Source organism: Candoia aspera, chromosome 7, assembly GCF_035149785.1.
Source record: "Candoia aspera isolate rCanAsp1 chromosome 7, rCanAsp1.hap2, whole genome shotgun sequence".
In the NCBI taxonomy this organism is placed as follows: Eukaryota; Metazoa; Chordata; class Lepidosauria; order Squamata; family Boidae; genus Candoia; species Candoia aspera.
This window is the reverse complement of record NC_086159.1, coordinates 7,559,016-7,579,635: the sequence shown is the minus strand read 5'-3', so window position 1 is coordinate 7,579,635 and position 20,620 is coordinate 7,559,016. Positions and strand designations below refer to the sequence as shown.

Genomic DNA, 20,620 nt, shown 5'->3' with positions numbered 1-20,620 from the left:
AGATACTCTTCCAAGCAACATCCACCCCTGATCCTGCTTCACCAACCAACGCCTCCGAGATGGCGACTTCAGCCTTAAAGGTGTCTGGGGTTCCAGCCAGCCACTCCTCTCGGTGGGGAAAGCACCCACCAGACCCCGTGCTAATTAATCACAGCACCGATTGTCACAGACAAAGGCCGAATGTTCTCTTTGCTGCGCTTTTCCAAATCGAACATGCTGCGTCAGCAAATGCCATGGAGACGTTTCAAGGCAAATAAGCCCCCCAAAAACGTTGACTGAGAAGGTGGCGAGGGCAAATGCAGCCAGTGTGTGCTTTTCATTGCAACTTGCAATGTTAAATCAAGATGAGGAGTGATTAAAAATCTCACATCTGCCATCTCCTGCTTGGCAAATCTCCGACTCCGAGTCTCAGCCCTTCCTCTGCTACCTGCACGATGAGGATAATTATACAGACCTACCTGACAGGGAGAACAGAAATAATGTATGTGAAATGTTTTCACATGCTAATTTTCCCTATAATTGCTCTATATGCTGCTTTATAAAATAATAATGCTCTTTCCTCCTTCGGGACTCTGTGGATCTTGGTGGTGTCATTTTAGGTTCAGAAACACCCAGATTCAGAAATTCCCACCCAGGGCAAAGCAAGTCCATCATAGCAGACTCATGCCTTCCCTGCCATCGTTTGCATGCCGTACCTGACTTCCAGGTGTAGAACCAGCAAGCAGGAGTCTGCCATCTCCTGGAAAGATCGAGCCAAATCCATGAGGGTTTGTAAGATCTGTTCCGACACTGGCGGGAGATCAGTTTTGCTGTGAGCATCTTGGGCAGGAGAAGCTGCAGTCCGAGAGAACGAGAAATCAGGGGAGGGCTTCTGCTACCCCGCACCCAAACTGCTTTGCTACTTAAGATGGCCTCCACTGGCTTCCGAGAACAAGACTCAGAAATCAGAAATGAAACTCAAAGGCTTCTTGGAACAAAAAGCCACGGAAACAGTTGACAACTCTTGTGGGAAAATCAATGACACACACACACACACACCCCTTTCATGGAGCAGGACCTGGGGACGGTCTCAGTGCTTGAACAGTTATGGAAGCAAAACAACAGGGGGGTTTAAATCAGTGTTTTTCAAACTTGGCAACTTTAAGACGTGTGGACTTCAACTCCCAGACTTCCCCAGCCAGCATGCTTAAGGGAATCCTGGGAGCATGCTGGCTGGGGAATTCTGGGAGTTGAAGTCCACACATCTTCAAGTTGCCAAGTTTGAAAAACACTGATTTAGATTCTATGGCAGTGGCAACCCAAAGGTGCCACGTCTTAGGGGCCTTAGATGTGACTTGTACATAGCCAGTTAGAACTAAAGGTACCTGCCAGGAAAACTTTACGGTAAGAAGTTCTTTTTCTTGCTCTGGTCAGTCAACATGCTAGCACATAGCCACAGTGCAAAAATCCTTCTGTTTCCCCTATCACATGAAGCCACAACCAGGCAGATTACACTACTGCTTAGTAGGGAATCTCAGCTTGTTTAGGAGGAAGAACTATTTTTTAAAAAGTGAAGAGTTTGTAACTGTACTATTAGTTTAAAGTAGCAACAACAATGTGATGAACAGAACAGGGTGAGACAGTTCACCTAACAGTGCATTTAATTTATCGCAAGAGAAAAAGCACTGCAGTTTTTGTTTAAAAAAAGAAAAAGAAACATTTTTATGGCAGGGGTAGTTTATGGGTTCCTCATACTTCACTGAAATTTATGCTACAAAACCAGGAGTCATGGCAAGTAAAGACACTCAAAATGCAACAAAACCTAGAGGAGGAGGAAAATTAACTCATTTCTAAATCTCGCAGGGAAACGGAAAAGGAGCTGGGGTGGGAAGCTTCTGTTTCACAAATCTACTTCCTGTGACTACTTGTTGAATCACGCACACACACACCGCACTGTCCGTGGATACAAAGGGAAGTTCTTTGTAAACCTCTGCCAGAGGTAAGATTATAATTTGGGAAATTAAGAGCTCATTTAAAGGATCAAGAGGGAAACCATAAACCTAGTTTTTTTCCACTCCACACTTTTTCCAGTAGGGATCAGATGAATTCCAGAATGGGGAAATCCAAAGGGAAGATGTTAAATATTAATTTAGTATTTGGTCCCCCGCCCTCTGGAGAACAGCTGCAGTGAGATGGCTTAGGCATAACTCCCAGACCCATCCCGGGGCCTTTTCTTGTCCTTTGGATGAGCAAAGTTGGGGAAGCATCAGAAAACGTCCAGATCCTGGGATTCATTGTGGTACAACACAGGGTCTCATCTGTCTTAACCCAAACCGGGTTTGAACCTCACAAACGATTTAGCCAGCTTGGGGCTAAATCCAGAATAAATGTGGATGTATTTCCACAGACCAGCTTCACACATCATACGAAGCTATAATTTTTTCAACCACAGTTTACTGAATACAGCTACAGTTTATTGAGTTTGCACAACCGGCTAAACGGTAAATCAGAGGCAGGCAACCTTCAGCCATGGAACGGCATGTGCTCCCTGGGCACTGCTATCCATTGGCGTCCATTGGATGTATTTCTGTGTGAGCTCATACTGTAAGCTGAGTCATTTGCACGATGACATCATGACTTGTGTGATGTTTTCTGGAGGCTTCTATCAGATGCCTAGGTTACTATTGGTGAAAACTGGCTACCTACCATTTCAAGTCAGTACTCATACAATGGGTTGTGTAAGTTCTAAAGTAGGCCTAATAATTAAAAAAAAAAAAGATGGGGGGGATCTTCAAGATTTCCTCCCTCACTGAGGGAAAAGTGAAATGAAAAATCCTAACTTTGATCTTGTTTGAGAAATTGCCTCATCTGCACTCCCCCTAATAAGAATTAAGTGCAGCCATTCAAGATAACCCAGCTTTGCAGTGAACTTCAATTGGCAAAACATAATAGTTGAGTCTATACAACATGTTAACTGCCCCCCACCCCCCCACCCCCAAATCCCACAGCCTCCTCTCTCTCTTTTAGGGATAAGCACAATGTGCAAAAAACTGGTCAAAGCGTAACAAAGCCTGCACTGGTGGAGCAAAACTCGAGGTTAGGATTTCCACTGGCATTATGTTAGTCAAAAGAGGCACTACCAGGGTCCTGATTTTTTGCCTGTTTTTAAACAATGAGGGCTAGGAAGTTGCTTTCTTTAAAACATGCATAATCAGCCCTGTTTTCAAGATTTTATGCTGGTCCCTATTTTATGAGCAGCTAGTTTAGCTGATGGCAGTTTTAGCAAGTAGAACTGCCTGAATAAAATTGTGTATTTCATGACCAGTCGAAATACTTTTACAGAAACCTTTTCTGTCAAACAAAGGAATACATTATTCTAGCAACAGGCATGCAAAAAGAAATTAAATCATTTGTGCTGGTGATTTCAACTATTTGGTTATCTGAAGCAGCAGTGGTGCCTCTTAAAAGATTCTGCCTTGTTAATCAAAGAACAAGATGCAAAGAACAAGTCCTCAGAAATCGGAAACAGAACTAAAGGCTTCTTGGAACAGAAAGCCATGCAAACAGTGAACAGCTGTTGTGGGAAGACCAGTGACCCCTTTCGTGGAGCAGGACCTGGGAATACTGTCAGTGCTTGAATAGTTATGGAAGCAAAGCAATTGCGGGGCTTAGGTCAGTATTTTTCAAACTTGGCAACTTTAAGATGGGTGGACTTCAACTCCCAGAATTCCCCAGCCAGCATGCTTAAGGGAATCCTGGGCACATGCTGGCTAGGGAATTCTGGGAGTTGAAGATCCCACATCTTAAAGTTGCCAAGTTTGAAAAATACTGGTTTAGATTCTATGGCAGCGGCAACACAAAGTGAATGGTGTGAGGTTTTAAATGTATAACTTAAGCCAAATTAGAGGGTAAGATCTCCTTGCCTGGTTATTCCATGCATATGTCTGAAACAATATAAACGTGGCTTGCTGTTGCCTTCTTTCTGAATGTTTTTTTGACTTCCTAATCCTAGTACCTCCTAGTTTCCACCCATCAAGTATTAACCAATTCTGGCCCATAGCTAAGATCTTTAGGAGTTCATGGGATACGGGTGAGCAAGTGATAAAATGTGCATTATGACATCGTGATACCTCCTTTGCCCTTGCGTGCTAGTGATCTTGTCAAGCGAGTACAAAAGAGCAGAGCCTGCAGTGGAACGCCACAATATCTGGCATTGCTGTGTTTAGAAACGGATGCCCTGCAGCTCGGTCCGATCCCTGCCCGCCACCTATTTCTCCGAGTCCCTCCGGAAACGGCCAATAACAGCAAGTTGGGTTTGAAAAGGCAGTTGTGCTTTTACTGGCGAATGCTCCAGACAGAGCCATAAGGGAAGATGGTTGGAACAATCCTGAGCATCGTTCCAACGGTCTGCCTACTTTGGCAAAAGATGTTGCCAGGTCTGTGTTCAATTCCAGCATTTAAATCTGTGCGGCTTCTTAGAAAGATTTGGGCTGGAGGAACGGTACGTTGCATGGCATCCTGGTAGCTACACAGCCTTTTTCTTCATCTTCCCAAATCCACATGTTCATTTTCTAAGTTTTACAAAGTAAAGGGTGCGTGTGTGTGTAAAAGATAGCAGGATTATTTTTTCTTCGGTAGCCATTGGGTTCTTTGCAGGGAGGGTCAAAACCTGCAAGGCCATGGGCATAGCTGTGCCCCTTCTGTACGGGTGCACACAACATCAGGCCCACCCTAGTGCAGATTTTGACCCTGCAGACACTCATAATAGCAACCCAGTTTTGGCATGCTCTTTTCGGAGGTTTCTTCCCTTTTCAGTATCAGATGCAGAAGATTTTTTTTGTTTTACCTCAGGCTGTTCAGACTATTGACTTTTTTTTTTAAGATTTCCAATGTTTGGTCCTCTCTGTTTTTTGTTTTTTTGTTTTGCTGCTTTTAACTACCTGCTGAGCTTTGTTTGCTGTTCAATTTATGGATTTTATTTCATTGTTAACCATCCTAACAGCCACGGCTGAAAAGCAGCCTACTAAAATTTAAGATAAATGGGAACTACTTCAGTTAAATCCCAGCAAACCTTAAAATATGACTTCCTCCTTTTTGTCCCAAGGTGATCTTATAAGTTCAGGTGATTTCACTGTGGCAGAAATTAGGAATGCTGCCATCTGCATTTGCTCCTTGCAACTCGGGAAAGCTGTTTACTGAATCCAGATCACCTGTGTTGGTGATCTGGATTCAAACTACAAACAACTTGCCAGGGGTGTCCGCAGGGACGGTTTTAAAAAGTCAAGATGGCACTATGCCAGGGCAGTCAAAGCGCCATCCATTTTTTAATGGGTGTCGCATGTTGGCCATTCCTGGAGCTGTCTTTGCGTGGTGTGGATGGGGAATGCCGGCTGCTTCGGGGAGGAGCAACTTGCAGTTGGAGACGTTGCAGGAGCAAGCAGGACCCAAGAGATGATCTGCGTGTCCCTGGGAAGTTCCTGTCCCTTTTTTCCATCCTCCAACAGATCTGGAGGGATGGTGGACACCCCTGTCCTCGTTGTGTCCAAGCAAAGGCTGGGCAGCCATCTCGCCGACATGCTTTAAGTTGGATCTTTGCATCGAGTAGGAGGTTGGACTCAGAGGCCCAAATGGCCTGTTCCACTTCTGTGATTCCATGAACCTACAACAAAATGTTCCAGTATGGAGTGTCCTTGTTCCTAAACTTCATTCCGTCTCCATCCCTGCTTTCTGTTCTGTTTTCATAACTGCAGAGTAGTTTGTAGCCGTAAGAATATACTCCACTCTCATCAAATTCTTTGAGGGTTGCGTCCTTTTTAAACACACACATATACATACCGGTAGTCCTAAACTTTCGACCACAATAGGGACTGGAAGGTTCATCGTTAAGAGGTGTGGTCGTTAAGCGAGGCATCACGTGACTGCACCCAATTTTATGACTTATTTTTGTGGCAGTTGTTAAGTGAATCACACTGTTCCCCATTGATTTTGCTTGTCAGAAGGTCAAAAATGGTGATCACGTGACCCTGGGATGCTGCAACCATTGTAAATATATGCCAGTTGCCAAGTGCCCAAATTTAGATCATGTCACCATGGGGCCGCTGCGACGGTTGTAAGTACAAGGACTGGTCATAAGTCACTTTTTTCAGTGCTATTGTAACTGAACGGTCACTAAACAAATGGTTGTAAGTTGAGGACTACCTGTATTCTTTTCTGAATCTTGGGATTCCCCCAAGCTGGCAGATCCCTTTTCATCATGTATATGTAGCACAGAATTATCCCTGATGGCCAAACAGAGATCACTATCAATAGATGCAGTTCTATTCTACCCATTCCTTGCAGGAATCTGGGACAACATCCATGTTCCTCCCCATCAGCTTTCACTTGGTGAGGAGATGGACCCCAAAGATTATCTGGAAGCTTTGTAGGTAACCAAGATGTGATGCAGATCTTGGCTAGTTCTCAGCCCAGCTGCCTCAAACCAAGAAGCCTTGTTGGCAATGAGGTTGCCCTGGGGACTTGCTTGGGATTTTGACGGACATCTCATACCTGATTTTTACCTACTCCAAGCCTCTGGGATGGGGATGGGACAAAAACACTCAGTATAAGACAGCTGAGGTGAAAGAACAAGGGAAATGCTTGTGGGTGTTGCAGAATGAGGATGAAATGGTGACAACGAAGAAAGATATTTGCTTTCCAAAAAGAAGAGCAGAAGCCCATAAATCTATCCAGCTAAATAATGCTTAAGGTGAAGAAGAATGGCAGTTCAGGCCAGCCCCAAAGTCAGGCTGGTCTCTCTGGAGATGAGCTGTGATAATTCAGGCTGGGATGGTGGCCTCTGTCCGTTCGGTAAACACTAATGATTGGGCGAGAACCGACTGTCATCAGTGATAAAGAGCTGGCTAAACACTCTATTAGTTTTTCATTTTGTGCATTAATGTTCTTTACGGCATGCCTGCACTCCCTGGCTAATGAATTGTCTCGTTAGAACTGCCTGGGGTGCTCCTCGGCAGCCTCTGCTGGCAGGCATAAATTTCATCAGGAAATTAGCACTTTTTTAAAAGGCAAGAATTCTTTGGGGGAAAAATGGCCTTGTTTTCCATTTGTTTCTACAAATGTGGAACTATTAAGAAATAGATTATTGGTGGACAGTAAAAGGAAGGGGAGAAAATACGACAAGGAAGGAAGGAAGGAAGGAAGGAAGGAAGGAAGGAAGGAAGGAAGGAAGGAAGGAAGGAAGGAAGGAAGGAAGGAAGGAAGGAAGGAAGGAAGGAAGGGCAGGCCAAGTCTCTATATTGAAAGCCATATTGTTTCTATCATAAGATCTGCTCCACATAATCACAACACCTGGACTGATGACCCAGTTATTCCTTTAACTGGTATTTGCTGCTTCTACCTTTTTTTCCTCTCCCAACCAGGGTTATAGGCTCAAGGCTAAAATAAGCCTTCTCCCTTCTGTTAATTTAGAAGCATCAAGGACTTCTTGGCCCTATATCTGACAGCCAATTGGGGAGGCCTAGGTCTTCCATAGTATCTTACCAGATTATAACCCCTCCAAGGCCCAGCTGGCTCCAAATACTGGCTTACAACCCTATTTAGAGTTTATTAAAACTAAATTCTCAAAGAAAAGGATTGGCTTCATAAGAGGAAGGATAAGCAAAGGAACAATGGGTAGACCCAGTCTAGGGCGGCACCTGGGTCTCAGAGAAGGAGCAGCTTTTACAAAGCTGCATGGGACTTGAGAATATGCAAAATAAAGCCCAACTCCAGTGCCACTTCCATTAATTATTCACTGCACCAGTAGTCCCGGTGGGTTTGATTCCTTCCTGTGTCCTGGAAGATTTCACTCCACCACATAGGAGGGCTAAAATTCCTTTCTTTTCTTCCTCACAGCCAGCTGCTGTTCCTAGGGACATTCAAAAGAACAAAAGCAAACTCCTGCCTCACTAGTTAACCTCAATGGGAGGGAAGGTTGTACTCATTCAGGGGTTTGGCTGACCATTCCACTCACCAAGACTTGAAATTCTAGAGAGAGAAGGGATTGGCTTACAAATCATCTGTGGATGCATTCAGATCCAGTGGGGATCTCTAGAAACTTTGATTTTTAGAGGTTCTCAATTCTGTTACTAAAAGGGGACATCAAGGTGTCTTCAAGAAAGTAGCACAAGAGCAACAGGCAGGAATCCCTGAGAGTGGTCATACTCCGTGAAAATACAGAGCAATTTCAATTGCTATGCTCATGAACCACATTCCTCTTATTTTTCCATCTCATGCGTTTCTCCCAGTTTTCTCCTCATCCTTTAATATAAAATTTGGTAACTTTTTTGCAAAAAAAAAATTATCCCAATACAAGAAAAGAACTAGTATCACAAATTATTTGTATTGAGGCTGATTCTCCAATACTAGATATTAGATTCAAGAATAAGCAAAAGAATGTCTTTCTTCACATAATGTATTATTAAGCCGAGGGAAGTGTTGCCACAAGGTGTGGAGAGAGTCCCTATGAAAAGTTTAAGAAGGTGATTAAGAATTGTATGGAAGCTCCCCAGGAGGGCTACAAGTCCCCTCCAGGATCAGAGGCCTCCCATATCAGTTCTTGAAAGAACATCTTAAAGAGAGGGGTTTTGTTCCTGAAGAGACATCTAGTTGGCCATTCTGGAGAAGAGGAGGCTGAATGATACAGACCTATAATTTAATCCAGCTTCAGGCACTTGAGGTCTTAACCAGTGCCCTGATTTCCCCCCTTTAACATGAGTCCTTCAGAAGAGTGAAAGTCCGAAAGTCCACTTCGAAGCAGAAGTCTCCGTCCCTCCAGTTGCTTGTGTTTCCATTTACCCCAACTTATTTCACTTTCTATTAGGCTTGCTACTCAAAGAGGTCTTTTCTCCTCCCTGCCTCCAAGATCTTTTATTAAAGTGCAATTTGGTTTCAAGCCAGAATTTAAAACAAATTTAGTGTCTGCCTGACCCTCAAACAGCAATAGCAAGTCTTAACTATTGTTAGTGTTTCATTACTGCAATAAATGTGGAATTTAAGAGCAGTTTTATGAGTTCTCTCCACTCTCTCCTCCGCTAATGTAAATCACCTATTATAATTTTACACTAATAAATTTCAGATGCTTTGTCTTCTATGGTGGGTTTCTGCTGCCTAGATAGCACAGCCTAACCAAGAATTCTCATAGGCAGATAATAAATCTTCCATGCAGACATTCCATTTTCTTGCACCTCTTTATTCAGCTAAAAGCCATAGGCCCAATCCACTGGGAAACAATTTATATTCAGAATATGAATGCAAGGTGGAATACAAATCTGCTCCACAGACAGAACCAACCTGGCCTTGGATCACCAACCTTCCTTCCCTTCGTTTTATTCCAAAGCTATCCAGACCATGACTGGCTGTGCTTGTTTCTTTGGCGGGCTCTCTTTGATCAGAAGGGAGCTACTTCTTATTCTTAGTTATCTCGTGTTCATGGAGAAGAACTGTCAGTCAACTTCACTCAATCTTCACCATTCAGACTGCCAGTGCTTCTTCAAGCACCCAGAATTCTAAGACTTTAGCTAAGTGAAGACATCCAGGGTTGAAACGGGGACTTTCTGTGCTGACAACTGGGTTTTACCCCTGAATTAGGTCCAAGCTGTTCCAAACTTCCTCCACCTCTTATGGCAGATAGTGCTTTGAACCAGGCCCCAGAATGGTGGCCTAATCTTCTTCCCCTGGGAGAACATCACCCAAATGATATATCTGTAATAGGATGGTCACAGGAAATGCTTAATGGAAAACGAAATGCTTAATGTTGAGAACTCCTCCACCTGCACCCTCCTTCCTGCAAAATCAGTTCTACTCTCTGTGAACTGGACTTAAAGACCGCTGACCCTCCATATTTTTCCGCCAAAAGGAAGAACATTCCTTGGCAAAACCTTAGAAAAAAGGTTGAGCTTGAGCTTCCTAATGGCCAGGATCTCTGCACCAAATATCTAAGAGCCACAGAATTTAGGCAGTGACTTCTCAGCCTCAGGTGCATAGAGGGTTGGCCTCCCTTCCTGACACTGCATACCCTGCACTCCTGGAAATTGATCTCATACCCTGGGATTAATGTTTCAGTCTGAAGTCACAATTAGGCTAATTGTTTCTGGTCCCTCTTTGGCTTCTCTTCCTACTAACCTTTCATCCTTTGTAAGAGGAGAATTATCACATACAGGTGATATTCACTTAACAACCATTTGTTTAGTGACAGTTCAGACTTATGATGGTGCTTGAAAAACTGACTTACGACTGGTCCTCACACAACCGTTGCAGGGTCCCCATCATCACATGATCACAATTTGGGTGCTTGGCAACCGGTTCGCATTTATGACCGTCGCAGTGTCCCGTGGTCACGTGATCGCCATTTTCAACCTTCCTGGCCAGCTTCTGGCAAGCAGAATCAATGGGGAACTGCATGATTTGCTTAATGACCACGTGGTTTGCTTAATGCCCATGGTGTTTCACCTAATGACAGCCGCAAAAAAGGGTCGTAAAATTGGGTCAGATTCGCTTAATGACTGCATCACTGAGCAATCAAAATTCCAGTCTCAATTGTGGTCGTTAAGCGAGGACTACCTGTAAGTATGAGATTTTGGTGGTGGTGTAATCAAAATTCCAGTTGGAAAAAACCAACTGTTCAGACTTCAAAGCGATGAGTTCACAGGCCAGGAAGCAGGATAAAACAGAGGTGAAATTGCATCTTATTAGGCTCAGCCGCTAACTCGTGGGGATACCTGAAACATTTTACAACTTCTACCATGTTAGCTAGCCTAACCTGGTTAATTAGTTAAAGTTGATGATGGTCATTGTGGCATTTAACCCCATTTTTTGGGTTTGGAGAGTCAGAACCTCGTCAAAAGGGCCAGGTTTGCTTAGCACATGAAACCACCTCCAAAAAGAAAAAACAAGAAACACGGGGCGGGTGGGGGGGGCAAAGTTAAAGCTCGCCAAGAAGCCACAGGACTTGGTCAACATGTTGGGCAACACAATCGGTGTGACCATCCACTGGGCCAAAGGGAGCATCTAACACAGACTGAGCACGGCAAGCAAGTTTTCTCTCACGTCACACTAAGCAAAATTGTGGTTTGCATGCTTTGGACTTAGCATGCGATGTGAACTAAGCCCTTGATGAATTACGTCTTAGCATCATACGTGAACCTACTTCATTGTGGTTTATGCACAAAACCATAGTTAAACAATCCCTAGCTTATCAGCCAGGGCTCACCTGATGGCCACAGACCCCAGCAAAGTAAATTTAGAGCAGCCCCAGTGATGAGGTCCAGCTACATAGTAGCATGTGGCCAATCCGTGCCTATCTTGAAACGCGAAGCAGGGTCAGAATGGGTTAGTATTTGGAGGGGAGACTAAATCCCACAGCTAGACATTAAGCTGGGAAATTGAAAAACATTGTGGAAGAAAGAAGCAATAAACAAATTCTGTACCGATCCCAAGAAAATTGCATAGGGGTGTCACAAAGTCACCGGGAGTCACTTTTGTGCAAGGATAGAAGGGGAACCTTCACCCCATCAAAAACTCAAGATGTGGCTCCAAATTCCCACCCCACAAACAGGACCATAACCTTATAGGATGTGTGTGTGTGTGGGGGGGGGGGCGTCATTTAAACCAGCCCTAGTTGGAAAGTGCTTTTCCAGCCCATTTTCTGCCTTCATCCATTAGATGGACACCACCGGATTCATGATAACACAATTTGGAAAATCTTTCCCAAATCTTTGGGAATGTCTGCCTGGTGCTAAAACTGTGAAACTTAAGGTACAGGGGCGGTAGGGGATGGGGTGGGGGGGAAGACCTCATTTGCCCATGCTTCTATCCAAACGGTGATTTATTTTAATTATCCCTCTCAAGTTATACTGTGCCTCTTTGTATTGTAAGCTGACCTGCTAATTTATCACCCTAATTTTATGCTGAATTAATATTGTCTAGTTTAGCCTTGATTTATATGTTGTGTTGAATTTATTATTATGTTTTAATTGAAAGGCTAGATAACGAAGTCTGTGTGGACCGTCTTGTACTTACCAAAAGCCATTAGGATGGAAGTGGCCTGTTTCTGGGCTATTGTGGGAAGCCCGGACTCTCCCGTTTTCCCCTCCCCTTCTAGAATTTTATACTTTGCTGCCATCCCATGTGCATTTTCTGTTCCTGCCCCACTAGGGCAGTTGATCTTTCTGAGACAAGGAACGTCCAACTTAACGACTGTAAGATACGGACTCTTACATACTGCCAAAGTCTGCGGGGAGAATGGTGGTGGGGGGTTGTCAAATGCATTCTTCTGCAAAAGGAATGAGCATGGAGCTTTTGCAAATATGTCCAAAACAAAGTATCCTCCTCAAAAGCCAGAGCTGCAATCCTAAATTCAAGCATGCTTACTCTTCTTGCCAGCAGTTCTGGCTTTCTGCTACAAGATCTCCTTAGAAGTCTACTCTACCAAGTTTCTGGGGTCTTGGAAACTTTCTTTAGGAGTTGTCTAGCTGACCTTGTTTAGGCTGTGAAGTTAAGCAGGGTCGGACCTGGTTGGTATTTGGATGAATGACCTCCAAGGAATACTATGGCTGGAGGGCAGGTTGGAAAGTGAGGGAGGGGGGGTGTCTGTGAAGCCACCAAGAGTCAAGGTCAACTTAAGAGAGATTTTATCATGCTGTCACAGCAGGGGGAAACAGTTGGTTGTCCTGTCTGTTTTCAAAAAAAGTTAAGCAGTGTTCGACCTGTTGTAATGGTATGTGGGAATGACCCTGGGAGACTGGGCTCAGGGATGCTGCCTAGGGAACGGTCAGATAAGAGACAGCAGAGCCTGCAGCTGGATAGGGGAAAGGGCAAGAGGCTCAGAAGGGACCCTCCCTAGTTTCTTGGGCTGTAAAAGAGACAGCGGGAGAATTGTACTTTCTGACTGACAAGATTCTGTTAATGTAGCTTTACAATAAAATAGAATTCGCTCATCTGGTCATGTTTCCTGTCTGGTCTACCTGGTAAGGCTGACACCTGTTTAGTTTTTGGACAGGAGAGCACCATGGAGTCTCAGGGCCATAGGAAGTTGAGTTAAAAATAGAAGCTGCCTAAGTGATAAAATCCAACTTTGGCTGATCTCAAAAAACCTAAGCAAGGCCAGAATTTGGTTATCATTTGGATGGATGACTGCAAGGAAAGTCCAGGACTTAGGCTAGGCTGGGAAGTTGAAGAAGACGATGGAAAGCCTCTTCCATGCTGTCACCAAGAAAACTACATGAATGTGTCAGTAGTGATGACAGGAATCAAGCTCAACTTAAGAAACTTCTTACTTTATGTAATAGGCAGAAGGAATAACCTTGAGGGACAGGAGGAAGAGCCACTACCAAGACTATGGTCAGATAAAAGAAATCCGAGTCTAGGGCAGAACTGTAACCCGAGAGAGTGCCTCAGACAAGACTCTACCTAATTCTCATGAAGAAAAAGATAAAGGGAGGGAGGGAGGGAGGGAGGGAGGGAGGGGGGAGCGTATTCAGACTTGCAAGATTCTGTTACTGCAACCTTACAATCAAAGTAGTGTTAAGAGACGTAACTTTGGTTGCCTAGTCTGATTTACCTTGAAGGGCTGACGCTTTGCAAAGCAGAGAGAAGCTGCCAGCTGGCTGACCACCTAGCTGAGAGATATGATAGACTGAAGGGTGGCTACCCCTTCATCCCTGAGGAACCTTCACGCACTGCACCGCCTGGTAGTCCCTCTCAGTTCCTAGCTGCACAGACAATTGTCACCTTTAATTGCTTGACAAAACAGCAGCTGCTGCTCTTTCTCCCCAAGGCAAAAGCTGCCTCATCCACTTAGGATACAAGGAAATCAGACACCCTTCCCCTTCCCCTTCACAGTGTGCATCCATATGTAACACAACCAAGAGACCTTCTGCCAGCTCAGTCATGCCAGCTACCTTCTTCATTTGGTCTCAACATCACATCACATTCGGAGCAGGAAAGGTGCTTTTTTAGAAGTGTGCATCACAGAGAATGGCTCTGCAACAGCCTCCCCCACCTCCATTACCTGCAGACACTAAATAACCCTGGTAGAAACCAATTCACCACAGACTGTCCTTTTTCTATGGGTCCTGGTATTCACTTCCCAGACTCGAAAGCAAAGACAAGTAACAAAACAGAAATCAATACTAAACCATCTCAAGAAAGCCTGCGCCGATGACCCAGGTTCATTTCTGAATTTGCTGACTCCAAGGGGACAGACACAAGCTCCTTTCTGAAACCAGGGAGACTGCATTTGCCTTGGTTGGATCATGGACAAGGGTTGAATCACAAAACCAATCCATGATAGATGCAAGAATGGGACACGGAAGGGGGAAACCAAGAATGGTTGTTGAGGACCTCAAAAAGACAGAGGCGAGACATCTGAAGAACAAAGGAAACATATGAAGGGTGTAGGGATGGTCTACAAAGACTGAAACATACAAAGACGTACATTCAGTTGCTGTAAACTAGATGTAGTTCTGTTTCCTTTTCTTTTTCTTACCTTATGCTTTTAATTTCTTAGACTGACTTACTATTTCTTTCTCTTTTTCCCTGCTCTGCTGAGAAACAGCACAATAGGTATTTACGTGTGGATTTACGTGTGGATTCTATCTGTTTTTCTCCTTTTTACAAACAAATAGCACCCCTTTTCACACAATGCAAACTCTAGGGGACTTACAATGGTTTAGAACACAACATCAAGACAGCAGGCAATAAAAATCAAAGCAAATTACAGACATGGGAACCAAAAGAGCTACTGTGGACAATCAACCATTTATTGATTTTCTATTGATATCTATGCAGAAATACAGTCCAGGGGGTTCAGAAGGATTTACTTCCAAGTAAATGTATATGGAATTGGAGACTTAAGAGATGGAGGCTGTTTCCTAGCACAATGATGGAAACTTGAAGTCCTGGATTTTTGCATGGGGCAAACGGGTGATAAATATGCCGAGACTAGGATTCAGTCATCTCCAGCCACTAAAGACTACACCGGCAGATGGTGGGAACTGTGGTCCAAGACCCTGGGCAGGCACCAGGTGTACCATGGGACAGCTGCAAAAAGCAAAGCGATAGAACTTTGCTCCCGCTTCATACTAGAACAAAAAATTCCAAGGCCGATTAACTTAACCCCCCCCCCATGCCTCCTTTAAGTAGGAGAAGGCGCAGGAGCGGCTCCTATAATGAGTGATTATGCTGGCCACAGTACAATTTGGGGAACGCAGGGGATTATGCATATCAGTATAGCCTGAACAGCAACTGTCTCATCCCTGCTTCTCACGTTTTCTTTTCTCTGGGGAGAAGATTTACGTCTGCCAATCGGCACTCACTTCCTTTCTGCTTGGTCGCCTTCAAGGCCAGCTTGCACGTTGCTTCCAAAGAGCCAATCTTAGTCTTCACTCTAGGCCGATCTTAAAACAGCCTCAGGTCTCAAACAGGTGAGGCTCAGCTTGGCAGAGCGTGTCACTTGCATTTTGCAGGGGAACATAGGGTTGACTCTCTGCCTCCGCTTCCTCCTCCTGTTTCTCTGATTGAGATCCCTCCTCCCTCCCATGCTGGTTACAGAAGGAGAAAAACTATAATGTAGGAATTGACTTCACCCTTGCTCAGTCCCTTTGCTGTGACCGGGAACTTTTTCCAGGTCATGTGAGAGAGAGGATTTTAATTGAGAAAACGGTGTGAGAAAGGAAGGATTAAAATGCCTTCTTCTCCTGAGCAGCTGGTTCATAAAATTCAGCTCTCTTCTTTTTTTTAAATATATAATTTTTATTAAGAATTTTGATTATAATAGTAAAATCTAATACAAATTAAACTTAAAGAAAGAAAAGAGAATAGAAAGAAGGAGTAAAAAGTGCAAGAAAAATGAAAAAAGAGAAAGAAAAGGAGAAGTAGGAATATAATAAGGGAGAGATAATATATAAAGAAATAACGTCCAACCTTCATCACAACAAGTATAAACAAATTTAGTGACTCTTCACCCCCTCTAAGGTTACAAACATTTATCTCTTCATCCCATATCCCATTTCTTATCTATAAACCAATCCATAAAACATCATCTCTTCAGTCCTGGTGTCAGCAGAAGTCTGTAAAGGATTGCCACATATCTTGTTTTAACCTTGATCAAATAAACCAATTTCATATTCCTTCCTTTTACTTCTAAAAATCTTAATCTAGTTCATTCAAATATTGTCGTAGGATTTTATTTCTCTTCATTTCTTCTTTGTACCATCGCACAGAGTTCTTCAAGACTTTAACAAGTCTCTTTTGTAAATCCAGTAGGAAAAAAATTATCCAGGTCACTCTCTTGGTTTGTCATTTGTATTTCCCTTTTACATTTTAAAGCCTCAGCCAATTTCTTTTGTAAATTCAGTGAAACATCCTTTTCTAAGTCATTCTCTTGGCCTGTTAGTTGTAAATCCACTTCTGATACCATCTCTGCCTTGTCAGCTAAAATTTGTTCTCCATCTGTCATTTCTTCAATAACATCTTTTGGACATCGTCTATCCATAGAAGCAGACATCATTACTGACATTGTTGATATTGTGGCTGCTGTTTTCTGATTCCATTCTTCAAAAGGCTCCTTCAGTAGTTTCGTTGTCAGAACATTTTGCAAATCTTTGTAAATCTTTCCTCTACCTAAAAGCTTTAGTCTCCTCAAGGGCCCAGTTTTTGAAATCATGCAGCTTCAAAAGCCAAAGTAGGAAGGGCAGAGGCAATTGAATCCACTCAACATGCTAAATAGGGTCAGGTACTTTATAGCTCAACCCAGCCATTGTCTTAGCAGGTTGTATGAGCCAAGACATCACTTTCTCTACCATCACAACATCACTGTAAGGCATAATAGAGATCATTTGTTTGAGCAGAATATTTCATTATCCCAGGTTTGTGTGTTCAGTCAACTCAACCCATTTGATTATTGCATGAACTCAGAAAATGGGCTGCCTCAATATCCAAGTCATGCATAGTGTGAAATCAATGTCCATTACCTCCTCCCCCTCCCCATTCTCCTTGTACTTCAGCTCTGCTTTTCTTTGGGACCGTCTCCCAGCTATCAGGTGGCTTCTCCCTCTGAAGTTCTGTCCCCAGGCCAACTGACAAATGTTTCTTTCTCACCAAAAACTAGTTTGCAAACTGCACTGTTTCACAAGCAACAGTCGGAGTGAACTACGGTGAATGAAAAACGTTCTTCAGTGAATTCAGCCACAGGGGCTAGGAATGATGGATGTGGTAGTCTAACCCCAGAGGAGGGCACCTGGTTGGTAAAGCCTGCTCTTCTGATGTAAAGAAAAATGAGTCTCTTATCTGGCCAGTTGGAAAACACAAGAATCCAAGTCTGAAGCAGTGCAGATACGGAAGTGTCATCAGCTTAGCAAACATTAAATAATGAAGAAAAGCAGGCACCAGGGGATTTGATAAAACACCACATTAGCTGAGCTGGGTTTAAGTGAGTGATAATTGTGGCAGAGATGCAGAAAAGAAGGTTATTGAATTTTTATCTGTAGGAGGAGGCATTTTTTGACAGAATAAGGATGAATTCACCCAGGCTGGCTGGACTGTTGTACAACCACATTTACAAAGGATCGTAACTCTAACTTTTGGACAAGTCTGAAGACTACTACCTTACCCCACCTTGGTTCAGCAGAAGGCAGATATGTGGGTAAAACCTACCTCCTTTCTCTGTGCGTTTGAGACAATGCATACTGCTTGCCCATAGGATCCAAACCTTTACTGGATGTGTGGAAACTCTTCGAAATTGTGTGAAATGGTAAAAGGAATAAATCTATTGCCTAACTCTTAAATAATAACAGGTTATAACAAAATATTCTACAGAAAACCAGAAGCCTGTTTCTTACTTAAGCAATGGAGTTCCACTGGGATTTCAGCCCATCATTAAGCTATGAGCAGGTGTTACATTACTTTTCAATGTCCATTTTCATTTCTCCTTCCTGACCTTCTGCTGTGGCCTTCCACATCTTCTGGCTTCATCTTTACTAATATCCACTATATTTTAGCAGTCCTGGGACCACACAGGACCATTCTGTAGATGAAGGCCAGGTGCAACCAGTAGGAGGGCAGGAGAAGGAAACCCAGGCCTTAAATCTTGGGGCATGTATAGAAAGCCAGATTCTTTGTTTCTGTAAAAGCTATCTTCATCCTAACTAAGATGGCTTGTATCTTCAATTCAAGGTCAGTCCTTGATTTCTCGTAAGAGTGCTGAGGTCCTATGGAAAGAATTATCCACAGGACACTATTTTATTTTACAATTTTATTTTTATTTACTTAATTTGTTGAATTAATATCCTGCCTTTTCCTCCAGGAGCGCAAGGTGGCTTATGCAATGCACCCTCCTCCAATTCTGCTCACAACCAAGGTAGGCTGGGCTGAAAGAGAAAGAGAGGGACTGGCCCAAAGTCATTCTTGGGGATTCTGTGGTTGAGGATTTCTTTGGACTTGGTTTTCCTTAGTCCTAATCCAACCCTTTAACCACACTTGATCCAATCTCATTTGAAAATCATCAAAAATGGTAACCACCACCCCTACATTTGTGAGCAGTGAATTTTGTAAATTAAATTCTGAATGACCACAGGATTTTCCTTTGCTGGTATCAAATGTACTTCCCATCGGTTTAACCAAGCCATCTAGCTTGTAATGGAACTAGTGAAATGTCCAGTGTTGTGTGTCCCCAGAAGCCACTTACTCTGTGCCAATGGAAGACTGGAGAAAGCGGCCTTCACCCGGCCTGAGAGCCATTCCAAACTCTCATGCATGTTGGCCAAGGCCTTCAGGTCACTGACGTCCCGGAGAATCTCTTGCTGGGGAATCAGCTTATCTCCCAGGTTCCCAATGAGAACTTCAGACTCCTTGCCAAAGGCAGTCCTAGAAGAAAAAGAGAGCAAGGGATGTGTCACTAATGCAGAACAGCATTATTGGGTCAGGAAACCTTCTGTTGGGAAAGCAGATGTTAAGGATAACAGGATCTTCTTGCTCAACTTTGCTGGAGGCTGATTTCAGATGTGCCTCAATCTGAGCCCACACTTGCCCACTCCCAGGCCATTGGTTCTGGGAACAGGATCAGCAGATTATCTTGTTAAACATAATGTTTCCACAATAAGCCTAACCCAGTCACCCATTTGCCCAATCACATCTCTTTTCCAATGACTCTAGTGGCACACAATTGCACTAGCTGGGTCAAAATGGCCATTTCACTGCCAACTTCCTTCAGGAAATATCTCCCATCTTGCCAACTTCCTTCAGGAAATATCTCCCATCTTGTGAGCCTTTACACCAGGGAAACATTGATGAGGGTTCATGACATCGTTTGGATGTTCCCACTGGCTAGACTGACAGCAATCGCCATGGCTTGGCTGCTGCAGTCAGTGAGTGTTTGGGAGGTATGTGTTGTAATGCCATGCTTTGGCCATGAGTTCTTCATAGAGAGGCTCACTTTCTCAGCCACTCTTTCCCACTAGCTCTTTTTTGTGGAGGACTAGGTAGGCAAAATGAGTTAATTAACTGGGTTTCCCAAAACGCTGATGAGTGTGCAGAGTTAGTTTTGAATCCATTAGTGGACAGCTAGGACCACTGAATGGAGCAGAGCTTAACACAGTGAAAGATGTGCACAGAAAAAGAATATTATCTTAAATAGTATTAATGAGCATGTTAGAGAAATATAGGTTACTGATCTTACACACTTAGCCCAGCCAAGCATAAAGAATTATACACTTAGACAAAGTAGGTTCAAAAATAAGTAAAAAGAGTCTTACTGATTTATTTGGTTCAGTTACATCCATCTCTGGTAGAAAAGTTGATTATTCTGGTTCTTCTTTCTTCTGTTCCCTAAACTGAATTAAACTCTTAGCCCTCATTGCTGCTAAGAGCTGCATGCAGAAAAGGGGACATTGTAGGCCCACCGCATGGCCCAAGATGGAGAAAGAGAGGCAGCAAGCATGCTGCTTTCCAGATGGAGAAGGAGGAAGTGAGATAAGGAATGTGGGAGGGGCAACAAACAGCTTCCTCCAGAAGCACATGGTGAATTTGCATCCTAAAACGAACTCATCCACATGCTACTAAGGCATGCTGATTTGCTGATACCATGACTGGGTCTATTCTGGGCTAAATTTAACCCTTTGAGAATTAGTTGAAAGGTTAACTCATTCTTTTTCATGTTTTATGTCTCCACAACAAATTCCCTCAACTCCCAGTCTAGCTAAACATATTGTGGAAACAGGGGTATTAAGTGGCTTTATACAATACACATAACTGGGTTAGTAGAAGACCAAGTGGCAGCTAAGATTAACTAGTACTAACTTTAGGTTTTAGGTGACTTAATGTGTTGTGCAAACCCAGCCAATTTGGTGAGTTTATGGGTAATCTACCGTTTGAACCTAGAAAATACATTAACTCAGCAACCAGGCTAAAGGTGTTGAACAAACACAGCTACTGGATTAGATTCAAACCAACCCTTTAATCCCACTGAAATCTATAGGACCTAACTCCATCATCGCCAACTTGGGACTCTTTCACTCCATCTTTATTTTAATTTAAATATTTTTATCCCCCTTCCTAGTTTAAAAAACTGCCCAGCCGTGGACTGAAATAGCGGTATTTCCAAAACAAGCCA

General features: G+C 43.4%; 1 protein-coding gene across 1 annotated transcript in view; it reads right to left on the bottom strand.

Moving 5' to 3' along the window:
* The window catches only part of EXOC4 (exocyst complex component 4), a 387,317-nt gene that overhangs the window by 33,309 nt on the left and 333,388 nt on the right, over positions 1 to 20,620 (bottom strand). Inside the window, exons 14-15 of the mRNA XM_063308928.1 lie at positions 18,698 to 18,876; positions 696 to 834 (exon numbers count right to left, since the gene is read on the bottom strand). Coding sequence (XP_063164998.1) covers positions 696 to 834; positions 18,698 to 18,876 — 318 coding nt within the window. The remainder of the gene's footprint in view (positions 1 to 695; positions 835 to 18,697; positions 18,877 to 20,620) is intronic.